We start from the raw sequence: 23,383 nt of genomic DNA on the forward strand, positions 1-23,383 counted from the left end.
GAAAATCGTTAATTTTGTATTTGATCGATATTGATTAATTAGTAATTAAAGTATTGATTAGTTAGTAATTAAAGTATTGTTATTTTATTTTGTTAAATATAATTGCCCATGTTATTTTTGGAAAATGAATAAATTTAATTTAAAAAGTAGAAACGAAATGTATTTCACCTGAAATAGATAAAATAGGTGATTAGTTCGTCGTTACTTATCAGTAACTATATTATAAATATATTTTTTTTATTTGATATTTTGGAAAAAGGCGTTTTAGTTGATAAATTATAAAAGTTATCGCGTTTTAATTTAAAAGGGATATTTTGGTTTAATACAATAACCATTTTTATATCATATATTCTTCCAATCCATTTTTCATTTTGTATATATATATAGCATATTATATATATAATGAAAAATAGATATATATATATATATCATTGTTTATTAATTTAGTATTGTGTGCAAGGCATGCCTTAATATAATAAGACTAAGTCATTTTGACAATCCTAAAAATTAGTTAACTTGTAATAGTTGTATATTTTGTAAATGTATTCTCTGAGTCTGTAAAAATGATTAGAAGACTAAACTGGGATATTTTTCAGTGAACAGCCAACAAGCTGAGGAATAAATCTCTGGAAGAAGATCAAGCCTGATCATGGCTCAGAATGAAAATACATAGCTTGGAAAAGAATAATGATGTAGATTGAAAAATGTTTTAAGTCAAATGTCGAGAAGTCACGGATTAAGGAATATCTAAAAGTATATCGAGAATTGTTCAAGCTTATTGAGAAGTCATATCGAAAATTATCAAAGCCTGCAGAGAAGTCATTTGGCCTGTAGAGAAGTCATTTTTTTTTATAGAGAAGTCAATTTGCATGTCGATAAGTCAAATGCATGTAGAGATGTGAAGATATCGAGAAGTGAAATACATATAGATATGTGAAGATATCGACAAGTCAAATGCATATAGAGATATGGAGATGTCGACAAGTCAAATACATGTAGAGAGGTGGAGATATCGACAAGGCTTTTTGTATTTAGAAGATCTGAATAACAGTTTCATTTACAGAATGCATATATCATGAAAATTTCAAATTATCGGTCAACAAACCATTTTATCATTAAAATGAAAAGTCTACAAATGCAATTTAGGGAGTGCAAGATCAAGGGTCAATATAAACTGGACAAAAGAGTTTAGCAGGTCTGGAAGATTGTTCACAGATCTGTAGTGCCTAGAATAGAAATAGACAAAAGAGCTTTAAAAATTGTGTTAGTATATTTTAGTGCAATTTCTGTAAAATATACATGTTATTCTATAGAGCATGTCACGGGTCTTTTGTCTAAGGTAACAAAACAGTGTAGAGTTTCTTGTATTCTCTCAAGTAGAAGCTAAGTTCTTCAATATTCAAGAACTTAGATTTGTCACACAACCCAATTGATTTTGAATAAAGATCGAGTGAGTTTGGAAAATTGTTTTTCGATGTTTGTTACAGTTAATTAATTTTCACTACAAAAATACGTTAGTTGTTAAGTTCAAGAAAGTCGAAAAACTGAGTTTGATTTCTTGAAAACAATTTATAAAATTTTCAAGTATAAATCAAGAAATACACATTTATCCCCACTATGTGTGTATTTCATACCTAACAAATATGTCTTGCACTCCTATTAATTTACCCATCTTTTTTTGATTTATTTCACTTTTCTCGCATTTGTAAAATTCTTTGACCAACCTAACCTAATTGTTAAGGCTTGGGGATGAGACAAACTAGTAATGAATTAATTCACTTTTTCACTTTTTTTTTATTTTTTAAATCTTAAACCAAAAATTTTTAAATGTTTTGTTATAATAGAAAAGATTCTTTTTCAACAATTAGTCTTATATGTTTTAGAAATACGTATATATTATAATAATTTTTTTAATTGAACGAAAATCAAAACTAAAACTTGAGATGACATGAAATAAATTATTATTGTTTAGTTTTAATATATATGAAGAAAAAGAAGTAAGACAATCGAATGATTAAATAAAATCTAATCAAATTAGAAAAAAAAACTTGATTACAAGATTACAAATTTGTTATTAAAATAGAAAATAAAATTCAAATATTATTTTTTACAGGTTCGTCTTTGTTAAATAATATAATATCTTGTTCAGTTATTTCTCTAACACCTTAAGATTTTAGAGCGACCGGTTACTTAACATGGTATCAGAGCTTGGTTTAGGGAGGTACTCGTCCTCCCACCCCCTATTTATTTAATTTAAATAATCGTTGTTGATATTGTTGTTAGTATTGTTTAAATTTGTTGTTGTCAATCGTAGCGAAATTTATCATACGATTGAAGGGGAGTGTTAATGAGTATAAGATCATATTTGAGGTTTAATTTATCACTTTAAGTTTTTAGAACGACTAGTTACTTAATACTCTTATCGTGCAAGAATTAATTCCAATATTATATATACATGTATATTTCGTACGGGCGTATATATATATACATGTCCGTGTTTCGTACTGGTTTTTATGCTAATTAATATTAATTTATAAGCTAATAATGGCTAGTTTACAATTTTAGACAAATCGACAAACTGGACCCAAGCGAATCGACTTTATTCGACTTATGGACTTGATAACCATAATTCAATTATTGTTCATAAAATTTTATTAATTTCTTATAAGAAACTGTTTTCAACATAGAAGTACTCATGTATACTATATTATAAAAGACGAAATATTAAAAATTTGGTAGTCGGTCTATCGGTATTTACTGAAATTACTTATTTACCCTTACTAAATTAATATTAAGATATATTTTAATTTAATATTAAAGTAACATGTCATGTTCTGTCACAATTAGCAAATAAGCTCATATACGAACAATACCTGGGCGACCAAATCACTATAATATTTAGACTTATTTACTTAATCTTGATTATTTACGATGAAATAGAATATGAATACATGTTAAAACCGAAATTATTTTTAAAAAACTGGGACTACATACGTATGCAGACTGTTAGTATATCCTCATCTATATTTATACAATTATATTAAACACAAAATATTAAAAATTTTATTGATAAATTTCATATCATAAAATTTTCAATTCAAAATAAATCTTAAAAAATTATACTCCATATAAAATTAATATTAATATGTGCATCGCAGCGGTTCTAATGAACTATGCGCTCAGAGAATATAATTAGATATAAACTTTTATTTTTAACTAAACCAATGGCGGTTGATATAGATTTTATATGTACCAACTCGCATAGTTCGTTTTTAAATATAGCTCGTCGACATTAACAGTAACACACTAATATCTATCGAGCAAAACCATTAATAAAAAAACCATTTCCATCTCCGATAAATTCAGTAGTAGTTTGGTCGTTTAAATTCTCATTATTAAATTTTTTAAATAAATTTATGATTAGATAGAATAGTAATATTTATTATATAAATTAGTTCAAGATTTGAATATTATCAATGTCTGAAATAATTCTAAATTAAAATATTCTAATAGTAACACATGACTATATAACTCGGTCAAGTATATATTTTTATGAACTTGATTTATGAACTTATTTATTTTAAATCCTAATTATTATTATTATTATTAGCTATTATAATATAATGAAAGATACATTCGGTTATATTTATTCAGACATGCTTATTTTTTAATAATAAAATATTAAAATAAAAATAATTAAATAGCAATAATTTAAAATAACTGTTCATTGTGCAGGTTTATGGCTAGTTCAAATTATTTTGATACATGCAATTACAAAAACTTTATTCTTTATTATTTAATCATTATTTGTTTATATATTGTAAAGTTATAAAATTTGTCAACACTTGGTTCACACTCCCATTTATTATGGCTCAAATGGGGTCTTGAGATCGATCCAACAAATTATTGTGCCTGTTTGGGGAGAGCATTTTCCTCGGCTTATTAGCCTAAAGACCATTCTATATTAACTTGAAGTGTTTGGAAATTGATGAATGAATATCACTGCTGTTAAGAGATACTCCCTCCGTCCCACCAGGATGTTTACATCTCTGATGGGCACGAAAACCAATATATATATATAAGTAGGTAAAATAATGAAAAGTGGTTAAAATAGTGGGATTTATTAATATTTAATAATAGATTTGAGAGAGTGGAGGAAGTTAGTGGGTGTAATAGTGTTTTATATTATTAAAAGTTTACTATTTTTGGAATGTAAAGAAATGGATGGGACAGCCCAAAATAGTAACTGTAAAGAAATGGATGGGACAGAGGGAGTAAGCAGCAAGTGACCCTCTACTTTCTTCTTACCGATCTCCGTTCGTGGTTTTATATATTATTATAATTTGTATACTTCTTCCTTTTCGATTAATTATTGTAAGTAAGTTAATATATGGAAATTAATATAAATTTTTTTTCAAAAAAAAGAATTAATATAATTAGACTTAACAATTTGTTTAGCTTAAAATTTTATATCAAATTTTAAATTTAACAATAAATTAAATTATTAATTTTAATACCTATCAAAAATCAGAGCCACAATTTTTCAGAGATTTGAATTGTACAATTCTGCTTGTCATTTTTTCTTTCCTTTTAACATTTTGTATTTTTAAATATGAATTTTGTTTAAATTCCATAATGATAATTTTTTATGCGGAAATTATAACTTATAAATCATGATTTATCAAATATATCAACAACTTATAAGTAAAAATATTCAAACGCCTAAATAATTTATAGGCAATAATTTTCATATCACTTATACCACACTTTCCAATTTTAAGTTATAAGTAAACAAACCCCAAACCAGCCTTTTAGTGATTCAGTATTAAGTGATTGACTAGTCTTAATTTAAATCCAATTCCAGTTACCTTTCGATATCCTTTATCCTCTGCGCAGCCTTGAACAGTCCATTTTTGTAACTTGTAATACAAACAAAATTCATTTCAACTTTCTTGTCAAATTAAAAAAATAATAAAAATTCATTTTGCATACCATATTCCCGTCCCATGAAATTAAAATTTTCAAAAAAAGACAAACTTAAAGTCAACTCATAGCTTTGACATTTAAATCCATTCCCTTTACTTGTTTTAAATATTCCTGCAATCCCACTTCATAATCTCTCTTCCTCTTTAATCTTTTTTGTATTGGCGTTGATGTAAAATAAGCTCAAGTCAACTTTTGCTATGTCAGGTGATGCGTCTACAAGTTAATGAAAGTTCATCTAAATTTTAGGATTATTGTTTACAAGTGTCAACTGATTTGCATGTTTAGGCATCAAATGTAGATCAATATGCAGAGATTATTGACTGAAACTGTCTATTTTTGTTTTTTTAAACTATGGGAAAACATACGAAGGAAGATTATTGTGACTACCTTAACAGTTATGCTGGCACTTATAAATTTTATTTTTGTAATAATAATAAGTTACTACCTAATAGTTTGTGTGATGTACAAGTTGTTTTTAATATTTTTCATCTTTTTATATATATTTTAACATAATCTTCCTATTAATATAAAAAATAAATTATAAAATACAATAATATATGTCAATGATATTTACAATGATCAGTTTTGTAAAATGCAGGAATCAGACTTAATCGGTGGAGACACTGTTCAGGAATTAATTGGATAATCGGGAATTAATTGGAATGACTAATTGGGTCATTAATCGGAACTAATTTAATATTATTTTTATTTATAAATAATAAAACATGTAATTATTTTACTATTTTGATTATACATATATCATTTTTATAAATATTTATGCTAATGAATTTAAAATATGAAATGGTATTAAAGTAAATATAATTCTTAAGATCTTACTTATGAATTGAGATTAATTTGATATGAAAAATTAAGAAAAAATATTATTTAACCATTTAAAATAATAAATATATATACGAGATTATTATTTTCTTAATTTTTTTTGCAAATTTATATTTTTTTTATTTGCTAAAATATTTTTTCAATTTACTACCAATGAAGCCGATTTTTGACAGATTAATCCGATTTTTCCCGATTGATATGATTTTCGCTTAAAATATCAAATGTTTTACGGTAATGTTTTTGGCGATGATATTCCCTACAAAACGTTTTTTAAATAATGGTTAATGGTTGGAGTTCTTTATTTCTTAAATAGCTGCAAATAGCTATAATTAGTTGTCGTACGGGTTTGTTGGAGACGTTATTTTTTGAATTTGCTAATTAATGAGAATTCTTTATTAAAAACCTATAATATAAAATCCTTTTTGATTTAAAAACGAATTAGTGACCTATTTAAAAATATTAAATTTAGAAAAAAACCTATAATAAATAAAACCTATTTAGAAATGAGTTATTAACAAATTAATTAAATGTTTTAAATTACGAATGCATAATAGTTTAGATAATTTCAAGATATTTTCTTTATCGGAAGTAATTTGAAGAAAATTTAAATCAAATGGTTTTGGATGTAACAAAATGATGTTCATCTCGATTTGATTTAACTGTCTTTCTTAATTTAGTTCCTACTAATATTGATATTGCAAGCGCTTTAAGTTTCATTATGCAACTGCTGGTCTTAGTTTAGGAATATCTTCATCTTAATTTTGTACCCTTCACTGGTCAAAGGACTAACCAGTTTTTGACAAATATATCCTTGGTAGTGCCGGTATGTTTTCATCATTTTCCCGATGAACAAAATTTCATATTACTTTAGCCTACAGGATATTAGCAGATGTTCCTTTTCTAAGGGCATGTTCTTATGCGTTACTCACTCACATGTCCGTCACTGAAAACACCACTTCCCGTCAAGACTTGCATGTATTAAGCATGCTGCCAGCGTTCACCTAGAGCCAGGATCAAATTCTCCATGAGATTCATAGTTTCATTGCTTATAGCTTCCTTGTCTTGTAAACAAACCAAATTCAAATTTGTCTTTCATTGCAAGGCGTGACTTATTTTAGGTGATCTGTTCATTTAAAACACTAAGAAAGACTCAAAAGATTTTATACTACATAAGACCCCCTCAATTGTATAATATATTTTGTTATGATTGATAACAACAAATATATCTAATATCAGTATCAATATAAATAAGATATATTAAATTAAATTAATGAGATGGGAGGACTTGAATTCAATTTTCTCCCTAAACCAGACTTTCATATCATGTTATTCATCTAAAACTTTAAAGTGTTCCATAAATAATTTGATACCACTTAGCAACTGGTATCCATGCACTTAATATTCACCCGCCGTTCACTCCCAGAAATATAGCCATCGATGCTCCATAATCAGGATGACACCCTACTGTTGAGTCATGGTATCTCTTTCATGCCCCCCTCGAGAAACAGAACTCACCTAAGGCAAAACTCAATGCCATTATCATTCAACAACTTGTAATCGGACCTTCTTTTCACACTATTACAGATATAAAAATTACTTCTTCTATTTCATATTACGTGTGTGTTTTGATTATTATGTCAAACTGATCACACTTTAACTAAAAATTAAGATAAATTTATATGTTCTTAAAATATTGAAAAATACATTTTAAAGAGGATTAAATATATTTTCTAATAATATAAGTTTTAAATTATATTTAATCATAAATAAATTGTTATTTATGGTTAAAATATAAAAAAAAATGAATACAAACTAATCAAACAAAGACATCTAATATTTGATGGTGGGAGTATGACAAAAGTTAGATTCAGTTGTCAACCCAGAAATAAGATTGATTACGGATTCGAAGAAAGAAAAAGGTTGCACTTTCCCTTGCGATTAATTTTCATGATATTAGAGGCTTCCATTCTTTACTTTATAACGAGTCTTTACTTATTTCAAATTATGAAACTTCTATTTCTGAAAGAAACTTATGTAATTTTTTATGTAGTGATTACGTTTTCTAAACAATCTCTATTATAAAAAAATAATTACAGAAATATGAAAAACTCACAAGTCATAACCTCTCAGCAGTGGAGTGGAAAAAAACTTTAATTGCGTAAAATGCTAAAAACCCCTTAGGTAAAAATATAAGTGGCATACCATAAATATCAATTATAGAGATTTTGTAAAAAGGTATTCACTCCAATGGTAAAATCTCGTTAGCTAAAAATATAGTTAATCTCCTCAACTTGGCCAAATTTGTTAACCTCTACAAATCTGTAGCCAAATGTCACGTCATATGTTAATATATCAAAATAAAATATTCCATTTATAACAACTTGAAATAACATACTATTTTTAAAATATAGCTAATCATTATAGCCAATTCTATTGAACAAAATTTTTTTACAAATTCACTAAATTTTAGATAATCAGTATTTCACAATATTTAGCCAATCATTTTAACTAAAAAGTATGAGAGATGCTCTAACAATTTTATAAGGGAATATGCATTCTTTTATTTTCATATAATATAAGTTCTGATATTATATAAATTTGTAAAATGTCAACATAGTAACCCAAATTAAAAAACTCAAGTCAAATCTTCTTCCATTCGGGACCTAGAGTGAAAATATGTATTACCTCCACTCCAAGTCCCCAATTGTAATTCATTCATATATTGTAGGTATTTGATTAACTTAAAATTGTCTATTATTTTGATGCGTGTGTGTCTAAAGATGCATTTTTTAAGTACTTTTTCTTATTTTTCTTATGCTCATCTGGAAAAAAAATGCATGAATGAACTGAGTACGAGTTTAATGTAACATAATCGCATTTGTTGCATTAATATATTTTACAAATTAACTTGATCCGGAACTAAGCAGTTTAGAATTAATATATGATGATACTGTTAAGGGATCGTTTGATTTAAGATGTTGTATCGGATTGAAATCAGGAATCGAGGTTGAGTGAAATGAAAATCAGGTATCATATCTGATATGTCGTGTTTTCCGTGGTTTTCCAATGTTTGGTTGAGTTATATAATAAATATTTTTAATTTAAAATATGCTAAGTCAATAATTTTAATTTAATTAAATATATTAATTTTATTATTATTTTAATATATTTTAGATTCATAAATTCCTTTTAATACTAATCAATTATATTTAATTGCTTAAATAAAAATTAAAATAGTAAATTAAAAGTTAATAGTTATACCACTTCCTCATACCCACCTCCAAATCCAGCTACGAAAAAACCATACCTGGAAGGTTTGAGGAATGTATATGAAATTCTATTAATGTGTGTGAAATTCTATTTTTTAATGTGTATGAAATTCTATTTTTCTAAACCAAACGCCGGATATGGGATTAGAATGGCCGAAACTCATAGCTGATTCCAGGAGGGGACAAACCAAACGGCCCCTATGTATGCTCGTTTAGTACATAATTTGCATGCTTTGCACTGAAATTAGCTACAAAGCCATCATCATTCCCTCTTCATTTCAAGAAACAGACTGAACCCTGCATCTATGTTATCTCGTATCTGCTGTAGCATATTGCTTAAAGATCAAGGTTCAGGACTTGGTTATTTACAACTGCAAGTCTATGTTATCTCGTATCTGCTGTAGCATATTGCTTAAAGATCAAGGTTCGGCAACTGAAAGAAACAGACTGAACCCTGCATCTTTCACATGTCTCATTTCAAGAACGAGAACATTATATACGTGATACATCACACAACATAAAACATATAATTAGCTGGTGTAGAAAGAATAAACAAACCTTGGATGTTGGCAACCAAAAATGATAAAATGCTAAAACAAAAAACATATAAATCCAATGCTTCTTTTCTTTGTAAAATAACTATGTAGCATAATTTAAGTTTAAAACTAACCCCCGCCCTTAAGCTAACAAAAATCCAGACTATGAACAAACCAAGATATCGCCATCAACAGCTTGATAGAGTCCTAATCCTACTCTTTATCTCAACAGTTCAACCTCAGAGAGTTACACAAGTCAAGGCACAACGTCATCTGTAACTTATTTCTATTCACTTCCATCACAGTACACAAAGAAACTGTCTCTTCCTTTAATGCATACTTGACTCGGGTTGTATCTCAATATCAACAAAGCGACAAAAAGAGTTTAAACTGAAAACCTTCCCACCAGCTTCATGTTCGTCAAACACGGTAAGAGACGTGCAGTATATCAAGAATCCAGCTTAGAGTCAGATGAGCTTACTCCAGACGACACACCACCATTGTTTCCCATTTGAAAGTTGGTAGCCCCAAAAAGTTTTTGTTTAGTTCCTAGAAATGTTTTTGAGGAAGGCACAGAATTGATGTACTGTCAAATAAAAAGAACATGTCAATATAATATATAGTCCAAGGAGCAACAATATAATGTAACAAATTTATGGTAAAGTTAAAACTTAAAACTCTTGTTTTCAAACCAATTCAAATAAACCATATTTCTGATAGTTATTACCTTACTCACATCCCTATAGAAAGCATTGATCTCCTCCTCTGTAAGGCCTTCATCCTCTCCATCATTTTCTTCCCATCCAAGTGAACGCAAAAATGCAGCCTCCTCCTCCTCTGAAGAAAGTATCACATCAGTGCTTGGATGATTCACCCCATTGTCAAGGGATTTCTGAGGCCCATAACTATTCCGGATAAATTCATCACTACACTCGTTGACCTTGCCCCCATTAGAACTCTCCACCACTGGGGCATCTTTTCCTTCAGAATCAAGGGAAGCAACAGCCTCAGCTTCGCTATGCTTACCTGGATCCAATGGAGACACAGCAGGGACAGGATTAGAGACAGTAGAAGAGGAGTTCGCCATAGATTTCTTTCTCATTGAATTGAAGAAATCATTTCGGCTCTTTGCTTGAGGTGAAGGTCTCTTCTCCAATATTGGGGTGACCAACACTGGGGGAGCAGACTTGCGCTCAGCACTGACAAGAACAGGGTTGTTGACTGAACTTCTCAAAGGTGCAGCACCAACTGTTGCTAAAGCAGGAGTTAACGGGTTATTCGCTAGTTTACTACTAGTCGGGCTCAATGAATCCTTTGCAGCACTTGAGACACCATTCCTCTCTCGTGCTGGTTTGAGAACTTGAAGCTTTCCCAAGCTAGATGTCTTTGATATATCGCTCTTTGTAGGAGTCCCACGCGGAGAGTGGTGAACAAGGTTAGCAGAAGTGCTCTGCTGCTGCAGACCTACTTTACCTTTTGTTTTATCTGTAGAATTCAAAACCTGAAAAATCATATAGAATCGCTCCACCGTCAGATAAGAATTTTTCCCAAAATATAAAAGACAGCAAATTAATAGGGGGTTTGCACTAATACGAAAGCTATAATATGAACAACAATCCACGTCTGGACAGTCCAAAGCAGAAGCAAATGACCAGAGAGACTACAAAAACACAAATCATCTTTTTTCCTAATCATATTTCATGATCCTAAAATATCATTTCCTTAAAATGTGGGTTAAGTTACTAGACCCTGGTACTATAGGAGTTATATATTCGATGATATAAAATCACTTGTTTCTTTGAGCCCATTCTGTCTCCAGTTTATGCTCTAAAACTCATTCTCCCTTCTCACTATATATTTCTTTCTACCTTCGATTTTCTCCCAAGTCTCTTCCAAATTCTGTTCAAAATTGATACCTCTCAAAACTCCATTAAAATCGTACATGATCAATTAATCTATCATTAGTATCTATTCTCTTGGTTATGGCTCTCAGTATATTATGGAGCCTAAATATTAATGAGAAGCATGTTCATACATGCTTTTATCCAATACTCATTCAAAAATTCAATAAAATATCCATTTCATCTTTACAACAAAGATAACTAGACTTTCAAAAAGTAGGGGAAAAAATAAATTGCAACCACTACACTAAAATTTAACCTTCCACTCAACCCTCTCACTCACCCATACATCCAAACAAAGCAAGGTCCTGACCCTTTCGATTCATTGCCTTCCCTTCTCAACCTTTACCTCCTTAGTCCCCAATCTAATACTCCCTCCGTCCCTTGGAGTTGTTGACATTTGAAATGAAGTGTTCGACACGCATTTTAAGCCTCTTATCTAGTATAGTTACATAAATTATTATTTTTTTAAAATTCTTCTGAATAAATATTAAAAGTTTGAACTTTTATTCAAAAAAAGAAAATATTCAAAATAAGTTATACAACCATACTAGATAAGAGCCTTAAAAAGCGTGTCGAACACTTCATTTCAAATGTTAACAACTCAAAGGGACGGAGGGAGTAACATATTATATTAAGGCGAGATTTGCAACTATGTTGTTTTAATTTTAACCAAGAGATTACAACAACTATGCTGTTTTAATTTTAACCAAGAGATTACAATTCAACCGTTCATTTCTCTATGAATCCAATTCTTTGGTTTCAGTCACAATACCCATGTCATGCAACACATCAGATCTTTCAACTTAAATTGGACTTTTGTGACCAAATACTATAAAGCAGACATCTTAAACTGAAAGACCACATGCGAAATAACTTAAAGAAGCAAAATATGATTTTTATTCTTCAAAAGAAGTATAAGAAAATTGGACAAAAATAGAGTGACAAAAAGATGCCAGTTTGGTATTCATGTGGACACATGCATTGACAATTTAATCTAATTCAATAAGTCTGAGAAAAATCATCTGTAATTTACAAAGCTCTTGCCAAATCATATTAAATATGAGTACTATTTTTGCACAAAAACTTATCCAATGTAATTGCTTGTTAAAAACAAAAAAGTCCCCATAAGCATGCAACTCTATTAGAAATATAGCGCTTATTGATCTTCTTCACTCAACAACTTTATTTTAATCGCTATTAGTAAACTATCTTTATGAACATTCAATAAAATTAAAAATAAGTATCTCTCTGTGTAAATTCTGTTATTGTTATACAACCTCGACACATTCATGCTTCTCGTATAGTAATAAGGATCAAAATTCACAAAACCTAACCAAAAACTAGAGTCAGGACACAAGGATCATACTGCAATAAAAACTGACAGGTAAATAGACCAATAGCAAAAAACACTTAAAAACACAATTGGACAGAAGATTGTTCTAGAAGCAAGTATCTCTTACATGACAATACGCGGATATGTTCATTCAATACGCACCATTAAATCTTAGACAACAACCTTTTAAGTACCATCGTTGTTTCATATGTTTTAGTACAAAGCATTCTGAATAACTAAAAAAATTGAGGTTTAATGATATCTAGCTATTAGGTAGGCAGACACATATATAACAGATATAAGTTCTTCACCTCTAAAAGAGGGTGAAGCACTACCATATTTATCTAACAATTATCATAGTAGGCACTGAAACTTTTCTTGGACACAAAGCTTGCAGAAACACACAATTATAAGTATTTAGTATATGTATAATTAGAGCAAAAAGCTTCTCGGGGAGCTGAAACATGTCTTCGGGAGAAACAGATGAAAATTTTCTACTATAAGAAGAAAATATCATATTAACACGAGATAAAAAATTAACAGGTCTTGTTCACAATTTTCTACCATGAGATAGTTTAATCTCATTTTAATCCTTTCCATTCTCTCCAACCAAATGGATCGCAAGTACATGTTACTACATCAGACATCAGAGTTGAACAGGTAAACCTTCACAGAAGATGAAAATTACTGTTGACATAAAAGATTGGCAGTGCCTCTCTCTCTTGTCATGGGCTTATTTCTTTCTCATGTGTAACAAGTAGCCCATGGGACTCTGCTAGTCAGTCTAGGTAGCTTCATATCCCAATTTATAATTGGTGTTATTAGCTTGTTCTAGATCGCCTCTCTGTAAGTCTAAGGTTGATGGGAAATCAAGGGATTTGATCAAGAAAATCTGCCTAGCTTTTTGATAAAGCACTTAAACAAACCAGATAGTACGAACTTGCCACAAAGGATTGTTTTTCTTGAAGACACAATATAAAGAGCAAAAGCATTTCACAATTACGAAGTTATGTTGTCCTTTTCTCCAACAAATGCATTGACATTCCTCGTTCTTCCTAAGACGATCATGCTAATCATGTAATCATGTACAAGACTATGTGGGAGCAACTATTGAGAATTCCATACACTTGCATCAATGTCTTCTAAAACCTCTACTTATACAGGTTAAACTTGACATAATAAATAACCAGCATTACATGTAACTGATATTATATACTTCAGGTCATTTAGCACTAAAATAAATGTGGTGAGGATTCTTACACATGCTTGATCGTTCAACCTTAAAACACATCTTATATAGTTATCCAATAATTAGTGCTCCTTGATTTATAAGCCAAAAAAAGATAGTTAAATTAGGCAATGTTATAGTACATGTGGCAATATTGTGATGCATATCATCGAATAGATGAGCACAATAAACTTACCAAGGCTTTAGGCATAGACGGTGTGACAGGAATTAGCTGTCTGGACTGTTTAATAGCCAGCTCTTCAAGACGCTGAGTTTCAACAGACAACTATCAGAGAAACAAACACAATATTGTTAGCAATAAACCTTGATAAGCACCATTTTAAACAGAAACGCATTTTTAACTACCTGAGGATCAGCCTGAGCACGAGGAGGACCCTGAGCTAAAGTTTCAGCCATATTAAGACCAGTGGTCATACTTGGTGCTGCAGAAGATGAACTTGGAACAGCTTGAGGAGCAGATGAGACGGTGGTGCCATTACTTCCGATCATTGCAGGCACCTCTGCTAGGGCTGAGGTCCACCCACCATCAACAATCCCTGCAGAAGAACCAGTTGGCAAGTTTTGAATGGATGTACCCAATCCCGGAGACGGTACTCTTCCTATCTCGGGATCTTTTTGTCTTTCTTCAGCACCGAGAGATGGAAAATCTCTATCAAAAGAAGCTTTGTGTACATTGCTAATAGAACTACTTACGGCCACACGGGAATTTCCATTATTATGGCTGCTTTTACCAATATTTTTCAAATCAGATGGTACTTTTCTGGGCCAAGGTTCGGTACCTGTCCTAGATATGGTCGACTGTGTACGTCTTAATCCATCCTTCTCAAACCTATTTGACAAATTGCTTTCAAAAGAATCAGAAAACTGCCGATACTTGCGGTCCCCTAAATTTGACTTCTCCTTGTCACGATTATCATAAAAGTCTTTATCCCAGTCCCTGTCACGATTATTTCTACCAAAACTTCCATAAGACCTCAAGTGTGAAGAACCATTATTTGAACTCCTCCGAAAATAAGCCGATGTTGTTCGATGGCCTAAATCATTATCGCTAATGTTCACTAGTGACTTATTTCTTGCTGCCTTCAGTGTAGTGTGATTATCTATAAGGAAATTAAAACAATAATATTGTCAAAAAAAACTAATCCATATTATTGACACAAGAAATATATATACATAACATGATGGAAACAATTAGTCTACTACATGACATAAGAGAAACATTTACCTTGGTGCAGTGAGGAATTATGGTGATTAGTAGAGACAACTCCAGATACACTTCCGCTGCTTTTCAACCACTCGGGTACTAATGTTGGCTCACTTTTTTCCATAACTAATATCAAACATGATCACATGGAAAGAAACGGGGAAGTCCAACTCTGCACTCTATGTCTTAATCCTAAATAGCACCACCTCTCACAACAACTTCTTTCCCCTAAAATCGCAACCTCCTAATATCCATTCCCCATAATCAATTCAAATGTCTCAAAGCTTCAATTCAACTGACAAAACTAGCTTACTCTCTCTATCTCTTATAATTTGCATCAACCAAATCCCGAAACCCCGAGAACACAAAACAACCCTTATTGGACACCACGAACAAAGTTCAAAAAAAAACCGAAAACACCACCCCACAAGTACTAAACCAAAAAAACAATCCAAACCCCCAAAAACCAATCAAACCCTAGTCTAAAACAGCATAAAAACCAAAACTTTCCAAAACCCACATGCAACAATCACCAACAAACCTCAACAAGCCCAAAAACCAAGAATATCAAAAGCAGTAAATTCAGATATTCATATAAATAAATAAACCCTCATAAAAAAAACCACATATATAAAATTAAAAAAGAAACAAAACCCACCAAACCCTAATCCTCAAACTGACCAGAACCGTTGATTTTAGAGTCCCAATTACTAAAAATTCAAGATTGATAAATATTTATGTATAGTGTGTTTGTATGTGAGAAAAAAGAGAATGAAAAGGCTTGAAAATCACCTCTTTTTGATTGCGGCGTTTAAGTGAATACTGGGAATTGATGAAATTAAGAGAGGAGATTGAACAACAAGATTGAATGATTTTATATATAGAGGGTGTGTTTGTGTGTGTATTGTGTATGTATAATAGAAGTTTTCTTGTGTGTTTGTTTGGCTCACTTGGCAAAAAATATAAAACAAATTATTACTCTTCAACTTCCTTTGAAAGTTTTTAGTTTTACCCTATTTTTATTTTCTTTTTTGATGAAAATTTTGATTTTTATTATTAATTATTAAAATTATTTAAATGTTTATTTGAGAAAAAGTTTTATTGTGCAACTGTTACTGAAGTCGTATTCAATGTACGACGACTACGAGGGTTGAAGACTGGACGTGCGTTTTCCAGAGAGGGGTAAAATTGAGATATTCACTATTTTACTTTATGGTAATATTTGTTGTTGAATTATTTTAAAAAATAAAAATATCGGTTATTCTCTAGGAGATAATATTGTGATAAATATATCAGTTATTATCTAGGAGATATTGTGATAAATATATTGGGTATTAATAGTAAATATTTAAGTCAGAAATCTCGGATGTATGAATTTTTTTGAAAAATAATATTTAAATATAAAGAGAGAATTTTGAAATTAATAAATTAAGACAGAACACGTAATTTAGTATAAATTCAATTCTAAAGAACTTTGGTCCGACATACAAATTATCATTAGAAAATTATTGTTTTAAAATACTTTCAGTCATATTTTTTCTTTATGAATTCTAAAGTAAAACACCTGAAAATAGTAAGTAATAATTAATATTTATAATTTTAATGAATATGAATTAACTGCAAAATTAAATAATTTTACACATGTTCATAATTTTTAGAATTCTAATTCACATTTCAAAGTTTAAAAACTCAAAGTAGCACGACAGCCTTTTCGAGTTACGGGTTATCTTAAGTAAAGTTTCAGAATGCAAAGTGTATAAATTTTAATAAATTTAATTTGTGCGGTTTTTATTAGGAAAAAATATGTATAGTTCGAAAATATTAAATTAAGTGTATGAAAAAGTCTACTAAAAATATTTTATACTCGATGATTGTTTAAAACGTTGAATGATGATATATCTTGTCATGTTTATAATTTCTCATTTTTCGAGACTTTGATAATTTCGGTAATGTCATACATCGATTATACGTGATCTTTAAGTTAGATATATGCAGATGTTTATTATAAATTATGTATGTCATGTATTCATATTCATGGTTGTAAGGTAAAGATGCACAAAATATTTGTATTCGATAAGCCCGTCCGGTCAAATCCAGAAAAATCCGGAAAAAATCTTGTTCGGGAGAAGCCTGCCAGATTCGACTTGTGTGTCAGGCCACATATTTTTCACAAACATCTAGCCCGGTTTGATCCGATAAAATCCTGTCTAAAGCCCGATCTAGATTTAAAATCAAATCGGGACAAAAACCCAGCCTCAATACGAATAAAAGCCCGGCCAAACCTGATTCGACCCGATAAAAAATCGAATTTTGTGATGATGTTTAATAAATATTTGAATTTAATTTTTGATAAATTATATTTTATCGAAATTTATTTTAAAATTATATATAGTTTTAAATAAAAGTCCAAAATTTCTAATAAGATATATACTAACCGACATGTACTCATCATTTATTCATATATAGACACCTTTTGTTGATATTTTTTTAAACTATTGATATTAAGATCAATATAACCAAAATATCCATTTTAAATTTAAACTATTGAAGATATAATATGAATAACTTGTTCTAAATTGTAATCAAGATTGTGTACTTATAAATAAAAAACCTAAACTTTTAAGTACAATAAAAAATACAAAAATTATAAATATTACTTAAAAATTTATTATTGAAATTACTTTAAAAGAATCTGGCGGCCCGGCCCGATCCGCGGGACTCAACGGGTCTAGTTATGTAGGAACGTGATATTACTCTAGAAGTGACATAAATTGAGGGAAAAGGATTTTGGTATAGTGGGTATCAATTGAATATCGAATGAGAAAAAAAAAGGGGGGCAATACGAAGGATGTGAAATTGGAGCTCGGGATCTTCATTGTGTTGCTATTGGTAGATAAAAATGAAGTTTCTTCTGTGTTCAGTTTTTATTTAACATTGAATTTTATTAGTTGCTCAGAATTGGATTTGATTGTTTTTTGTTTCTTAAGAATTCTATCGCATTCTTTAGGTAATGAAATCAACTGTTGGTGTGTTTTTCTTCTTTTACCATGGAAGCTCAATTTTCTAAAGGGTACAGAGACACGCGAGCATTCAGTATGGAATTTGTAACGACGCCCTCGGATCCGGGGTTAAGATCGAGGAGCCACGACATAGTATAAGGTATGAAACAAGTACAACTACCAATCAAAATATTAAATTGATATTATTACAAACTTTTAAGAATATTAAAAATAATTCTGACTTGAAATTGTCAAATAATTCAAGAGAATCCGAGCCAAAATAGTTTACAACCCAAAATATGTCGATGATCTCGCTGACTCCTTCTACCTGATATGAAATGGCAAACCTAGGGGTACGAAAGGGACCATTATAAACACTTTTCCTGACAGTATGTCCAAGCCTCGACATCCTCAAGTTATAACTTTCAAGGTTAGAACAATAGCAAAATAATATGAGTATAAAACTCAGCAAGTAACTTTAACGATCAATAACTATTTAGATCACATTAATGTAAAAATGGGTTCATACCCACAAGTTTTGGCTTTGGGTTTTAAGTGTTTAGGCTCTAGAAGGTTATTGAAAGAAAGGTTAATCGGGTTTAAGCATTTCTGATTCAAATCTTTCAATTTTCTTTGAAATTGATCTTTAATTGTACTCGTCTAGAGTATATACTTTGCAAAATCATATTTTCTGATAATATTAATAAAATGAAATTGGAGTGTATAACTGATAAATACGATACGGGTGATCAACCCGTGTGAGTCTCCATCTGGTCATAAAGGTACATAAGGCATTATATTGGCCTTCTTATATATTTGTTTATCTCTGGTTACATTGCGCTCCATGCTATCTCTGGCCTCCATATACTTGGTTGGATCGTTATTACACGACCACTTAGGCCTCCAATTTTTAGGATTTCAATGAAAAACTTTATATTGGAAATTCGTTTATAATCTCAATTCACAATTCATTTTACAAGAATTACCGTCCTTTAAAATTATTTGGACCCTTTCAAGTCGAAAATCATTCTTAAATTCCAATTTCAGTGATTCAAATCTAAAGTAAGGGTGTAACAAGGAAACATAGTTCAAGAAATACAATTTGGGGATAGGTATAGGTTTTAGCAAAGTGCAAATAATATAAGCGTTGGGATATCAACAAAGCATATTATCAAAGTATAAGTATCAGGGTAACATGGGTATTACTGAAATAAACAAGGTATTGAAATAATCATGCACGTATATAAAGAACAGGCTAGCAATAAGGGTATTCAAGTTCCAAGGATAATAATATCACATAGTCTCTATCTTTTCCTTTAACATCTCATATCAAAATTCACTTTACAAGAGATGACAGAGTTACTTTCCTCAAAAGTTTTCCTTCTTGATCTGAATAGGGTTACTGTCACCTAGAACTTCCTTTTCTTTTCTACCTTGAGCGTCGTCGCTTTCCAAATCTACACATTAAAATAAACCATAATTAGAGATCTCGTAATAAAATAAAGTTTCCCTGAACGTCTAAACTTTCTACTCTTTCGCGTTAATTAACATACTTATAAACATATATCTTTACTTTAATTACAGTCACATTGTTACATTTACACGTAATCATATCCATTACTTTCTTATACTCAAATCTCCTCGATTTTACTTTACTATATTCCAAGTAACCATATAGGTTCACCTCGATTACACATAACACGAATCAATAACATACTCATATTCATATACATATCATCCCATTCTCTAAACAATCATTACTACTAATCATAGACGCTAACGTCTTTTAACTATTAAACGATTTATTAATATTATACTTTTATAAAAAAATCGACATGAAGTGTTCGTATTTACTGGATACACTTTTTACACACAACCAAACAATCATCACAAGTGAACATACATCTCAATTTGTGTAACTCAATAATTATACCATAAGTATATTTAACTTGTCACTAATGCACAAATTCGAAAACAAAATGATGATAAAAGATATAATCTAAAATATCTCTAAAAGATATACACCAGTCAACGTATAATATTATTCCATAATTTTAAGCACAATATTGATCAATTACTTAACATCGAACTATAATTCCAAGAGAATGATTTTTGAAATTTTAAACACTTAAGAATATTAGCATGCAATTAAATAAACACTCATTAAACCAATTATCCAACTCATATGCATCAAGATATCACAAAACTGAACCAAACTAAGAAATTGAAATTTTTTAAAATATGAATTTCCTCTAAATCATGACATGCAATCATAAAAATCTTGAATTCATGAATTATAGGGCTCGATAATAACATCATAGCCCACCACCACTTCACCGGAGTTCATCACCGGTGGCGATAACTTCCGTTGGTGCCCCAAATTGGGGTTTTCTACTCAAAAAATTTCAATTTCACGGGATGCCCACACCTTGAATCAATGTTCTAAAAGTCGGAAATCGACATTGTTCGGTGGAGGTACCTTCTAGTGATTAATCAGGTAATCGGTGATTAATCAGATCGATTAATCGAAGTATTAATCGGAACTAATTTAATTAATTAAATAATAATATAATTCTATTTAAATTTCATTAACCTTTCATAAATTTTACAAAAATAATATCATTTGATAATTGATTTATGCATAATAATTAATATTAATTATTTAATAGTTCACAAGTTACGGACTGCTAGATACAAATTGGATACAACTTCGTAATCTGCTAAAATTAGTTGCATAAAAAATCAACTACATGAGATTGTGAAGGATGAATAAGAGTAATTTAATGGAAGAAATTTGTTCAATTATTAAAGATTATGATTTAGGGGCATATGATAGTTGATATAAGTTAATATTTTATTATTGAACATTAATTACTATTTCGAATTTCAATTTTTCTTAAAAAATATTTTTTTTCTTAATTTTCACTATTTGACTGAACTGACCGTTCTTTGACCCGAACTGACCGATTTTGACTGAATCAGCCGACTTTTGACCCTTTTTTAAAAAAACACACACTTTGACCCGATTCTTGATTAATCGAGACGGGGCCCGTTTGAACTCCGATTAATCGGTTAATCGACCGATTTTTAGAACACTGCCTTCAATTCGAGTTGAAAACTCAAAATGAATTTCATGGGTCCGGTTTTTAATCACCACGAAACAGTCATGCAATCACAAGCAAGAAACTAAGAGCGAAAATAGACACAATCATGGTCACAAATCAAGAAACATACGAAGAATCGAGAAGAAACGAGGTAGAGAGAGAGAGAACAGAGAGAGATATGAGAGTCGAAGAAAATGAAGAAGAAAAGGGGGAATGGGCCGCTGGGTTTTTATATGCACAGGGGCAATTTCGTCATTTATAAATTCCTTTTTTTCCTGATTTTCTGGTTTTTTAAAAATGATGATTCACAATTTGTAAATTATATGTAAAATGGAAAAATATGATTTAATTTTTGAGTGAACGATTTATTTATTACGAATTTTGCAAGTTAATTCGCAAAATAAAAATAATCCTTTTAAAAATCATTTTAAAATACCTGAATATCATAATAAATCCAACTATCATTTTTAAAAAATCTCTATAATTATCATAAAGATAACAAAACAAGATTTAAATATACTCCAATGATTTTATATAAATGTTTTAAAGTCAAATAATTACTATTTCTCAATCAGTTCATTTAAAAATATTTAAAAATACGCTAATCACAAAATCAATCACATATGACTCCAATAACATATATTCACATTTACAAATAGGAAAAATCTCATATCCACAATATTTCTATTTAAGCTCTATTTATATAATTCTTTTCATAATTAACCTTCACATTATAATTCAACGATCGGCCTAACATTAAATATTTTAACTCGACTAATCACATAAACACACATAGCTCATAATATACTTTTCAACATTTTGCTCATTCATCTTTATACCTTTTTTTTAAATAACTCAGAATCCACTTCACAATACTTTACGGGTCACGTTCCAACCGACGGCCCGAAACCACTTCTCAAGTCATAGTTGACTCGTCAAACTGGAATAATTTTTATTTGAATATTCATTCAATGACTTACATAAATTACATAAAATTATATAATAAACAATTTACTCACATAAATATATGTCGCGAAAATCCCGGATATTACAAAATTCCATATGAGAATGATAAATTTTATCCCTTTGACTGACTTAATAATATAACTTATCATCCAGAATTTGTCAATTATGTTTTTAATGGCCATCTTAAATATAGTTAACAAGTTTAATTTCTAGAATATCAAATTGTGATTCGTACATGTCCTTGTTAATTTTCATTACTATAATTTAGGTGCTTCGTTAGCAACTTAAATTTATCAATGCACTTGAGATTATTAGTACAGTAAGTTGCATAAACTGAGCTTATAAGTTTTTGGCTTAAGTTAACTATGCTTCCACTGTATTAGTGCTGCTAATTAGTCGACTAGAGACCTTGTTCCAGATTACTAATTATTTAGACAATATTCTAAGAGCTTATTTGATTTATTTGTAAGAAAAAAAGGAAGTTATGACGTATTTGTGTTCTTGAGTTAGCATTAAGAAGTTTTAGTGAATTGTTCAGAGGATCATTCAATAACTTAATGCCAAAAATTTTCTCTAAATCCATATTTGAATACCATTTATCATATGTTTTATTTATTTGATCAAATTAATTAGCATCTAGTATTATTATATTTTTCATATAGTTAAATTATTAAAACCAGGGTTTTTTTAGCTACACAAGTTATATTATAATAAATCAAATCTCTGGGGATCGACTTTAACTTACCAACTATTTTTAAGAGGTCAGACTTATGTTATTATTGTTAGATACACGACAACCTACCATATCTATACTAATAATACTACACATACTTTGAAATTTTTGAGCCCCTAACATTCTTGGCCCATGACAGTAGGGTGGGATACCCTCCCTCTAGGCCGGTCGACTGGGGTACCCTCCCTCTAGGCCGAGCCTGCATCAAACCTACGACAAATTTATTAAATTCGAGATTAAGGAAGTGCATTTAAGCATCT

At 30.1% G+C, this 23,383-nt stretch overlaps 1 protein-coding gene across 1 annotated transcript; it reads right to left on the reverse strand.

Annotated features, from left to right (window-relative positions):
* Positions 1 to 9,659: 9,659 nt before the first annotated feature.
* LOC141683818 (uncharacterized) lies at positions 9,660 to 16,282 on the reverse strand. The gene is made up of 5 exons (XM_074488583.1): positions 15,343 to 16,282; positions 14,463 to 15,217; positions 14,293 to 14,382; positions 10,359 to 11,132; positions 9,660 to 10,217 (listed from the first exon to the last, which is right to left on the reverse strand). The coding sequence occupies exons 1-5, from the start codon at positions 15,443 to 15,445 to the stop codon at positions 10,080 to 10,082; spliced, it is 1,860 nt and encodes a 619-aa protein (XP_074344684.1). The 5' UTR covers positions 15,446 to 16,282; the 3' UTR covers positions 9,660 to 10,079.
* Positions 16,283 to 23,383: the final 7,101 nt, after the last annotated feature.

Source organism: Apium graveolens, chromosome 9 (genome assembly GCF_009905375.1).
Source record: "Apium graveolens cultivar Ventura chromosome 9, ASM990537v1, whole genome shotgun sequence".
Classification (NCBI taxonomy): Eukaryota; Viridiplantae; Streptophyta; class Magnoliopsida; order Apiales; family Apiaceae; genus Apium; species Apium graveolens.

Bases quoted from the DNA above. Each gene is read 5' to 3' on its own strand.
- LOC141683818 (XM_074488583.1), bottom strand. From the start codon at position 15,445: ATGGAAAAAAGTGAGCCAACATTAGTACCCGAGTGGTTGAAAAGCAGC. The intron at 15,218-15,342 runs GTAAATGTTTCT...ATTTCCTTATAG, and splicing joins TAATTCCTCACTGCACCAAG to ATAATCACACTACACTGAAG. The intron at 10,218-10,358 runs GTAATAACTATC...TTTATTTGACAG, and splicing joins TCTATAGGGATGTGAGTAAG to TACATCAATTCTGTGCCTTC.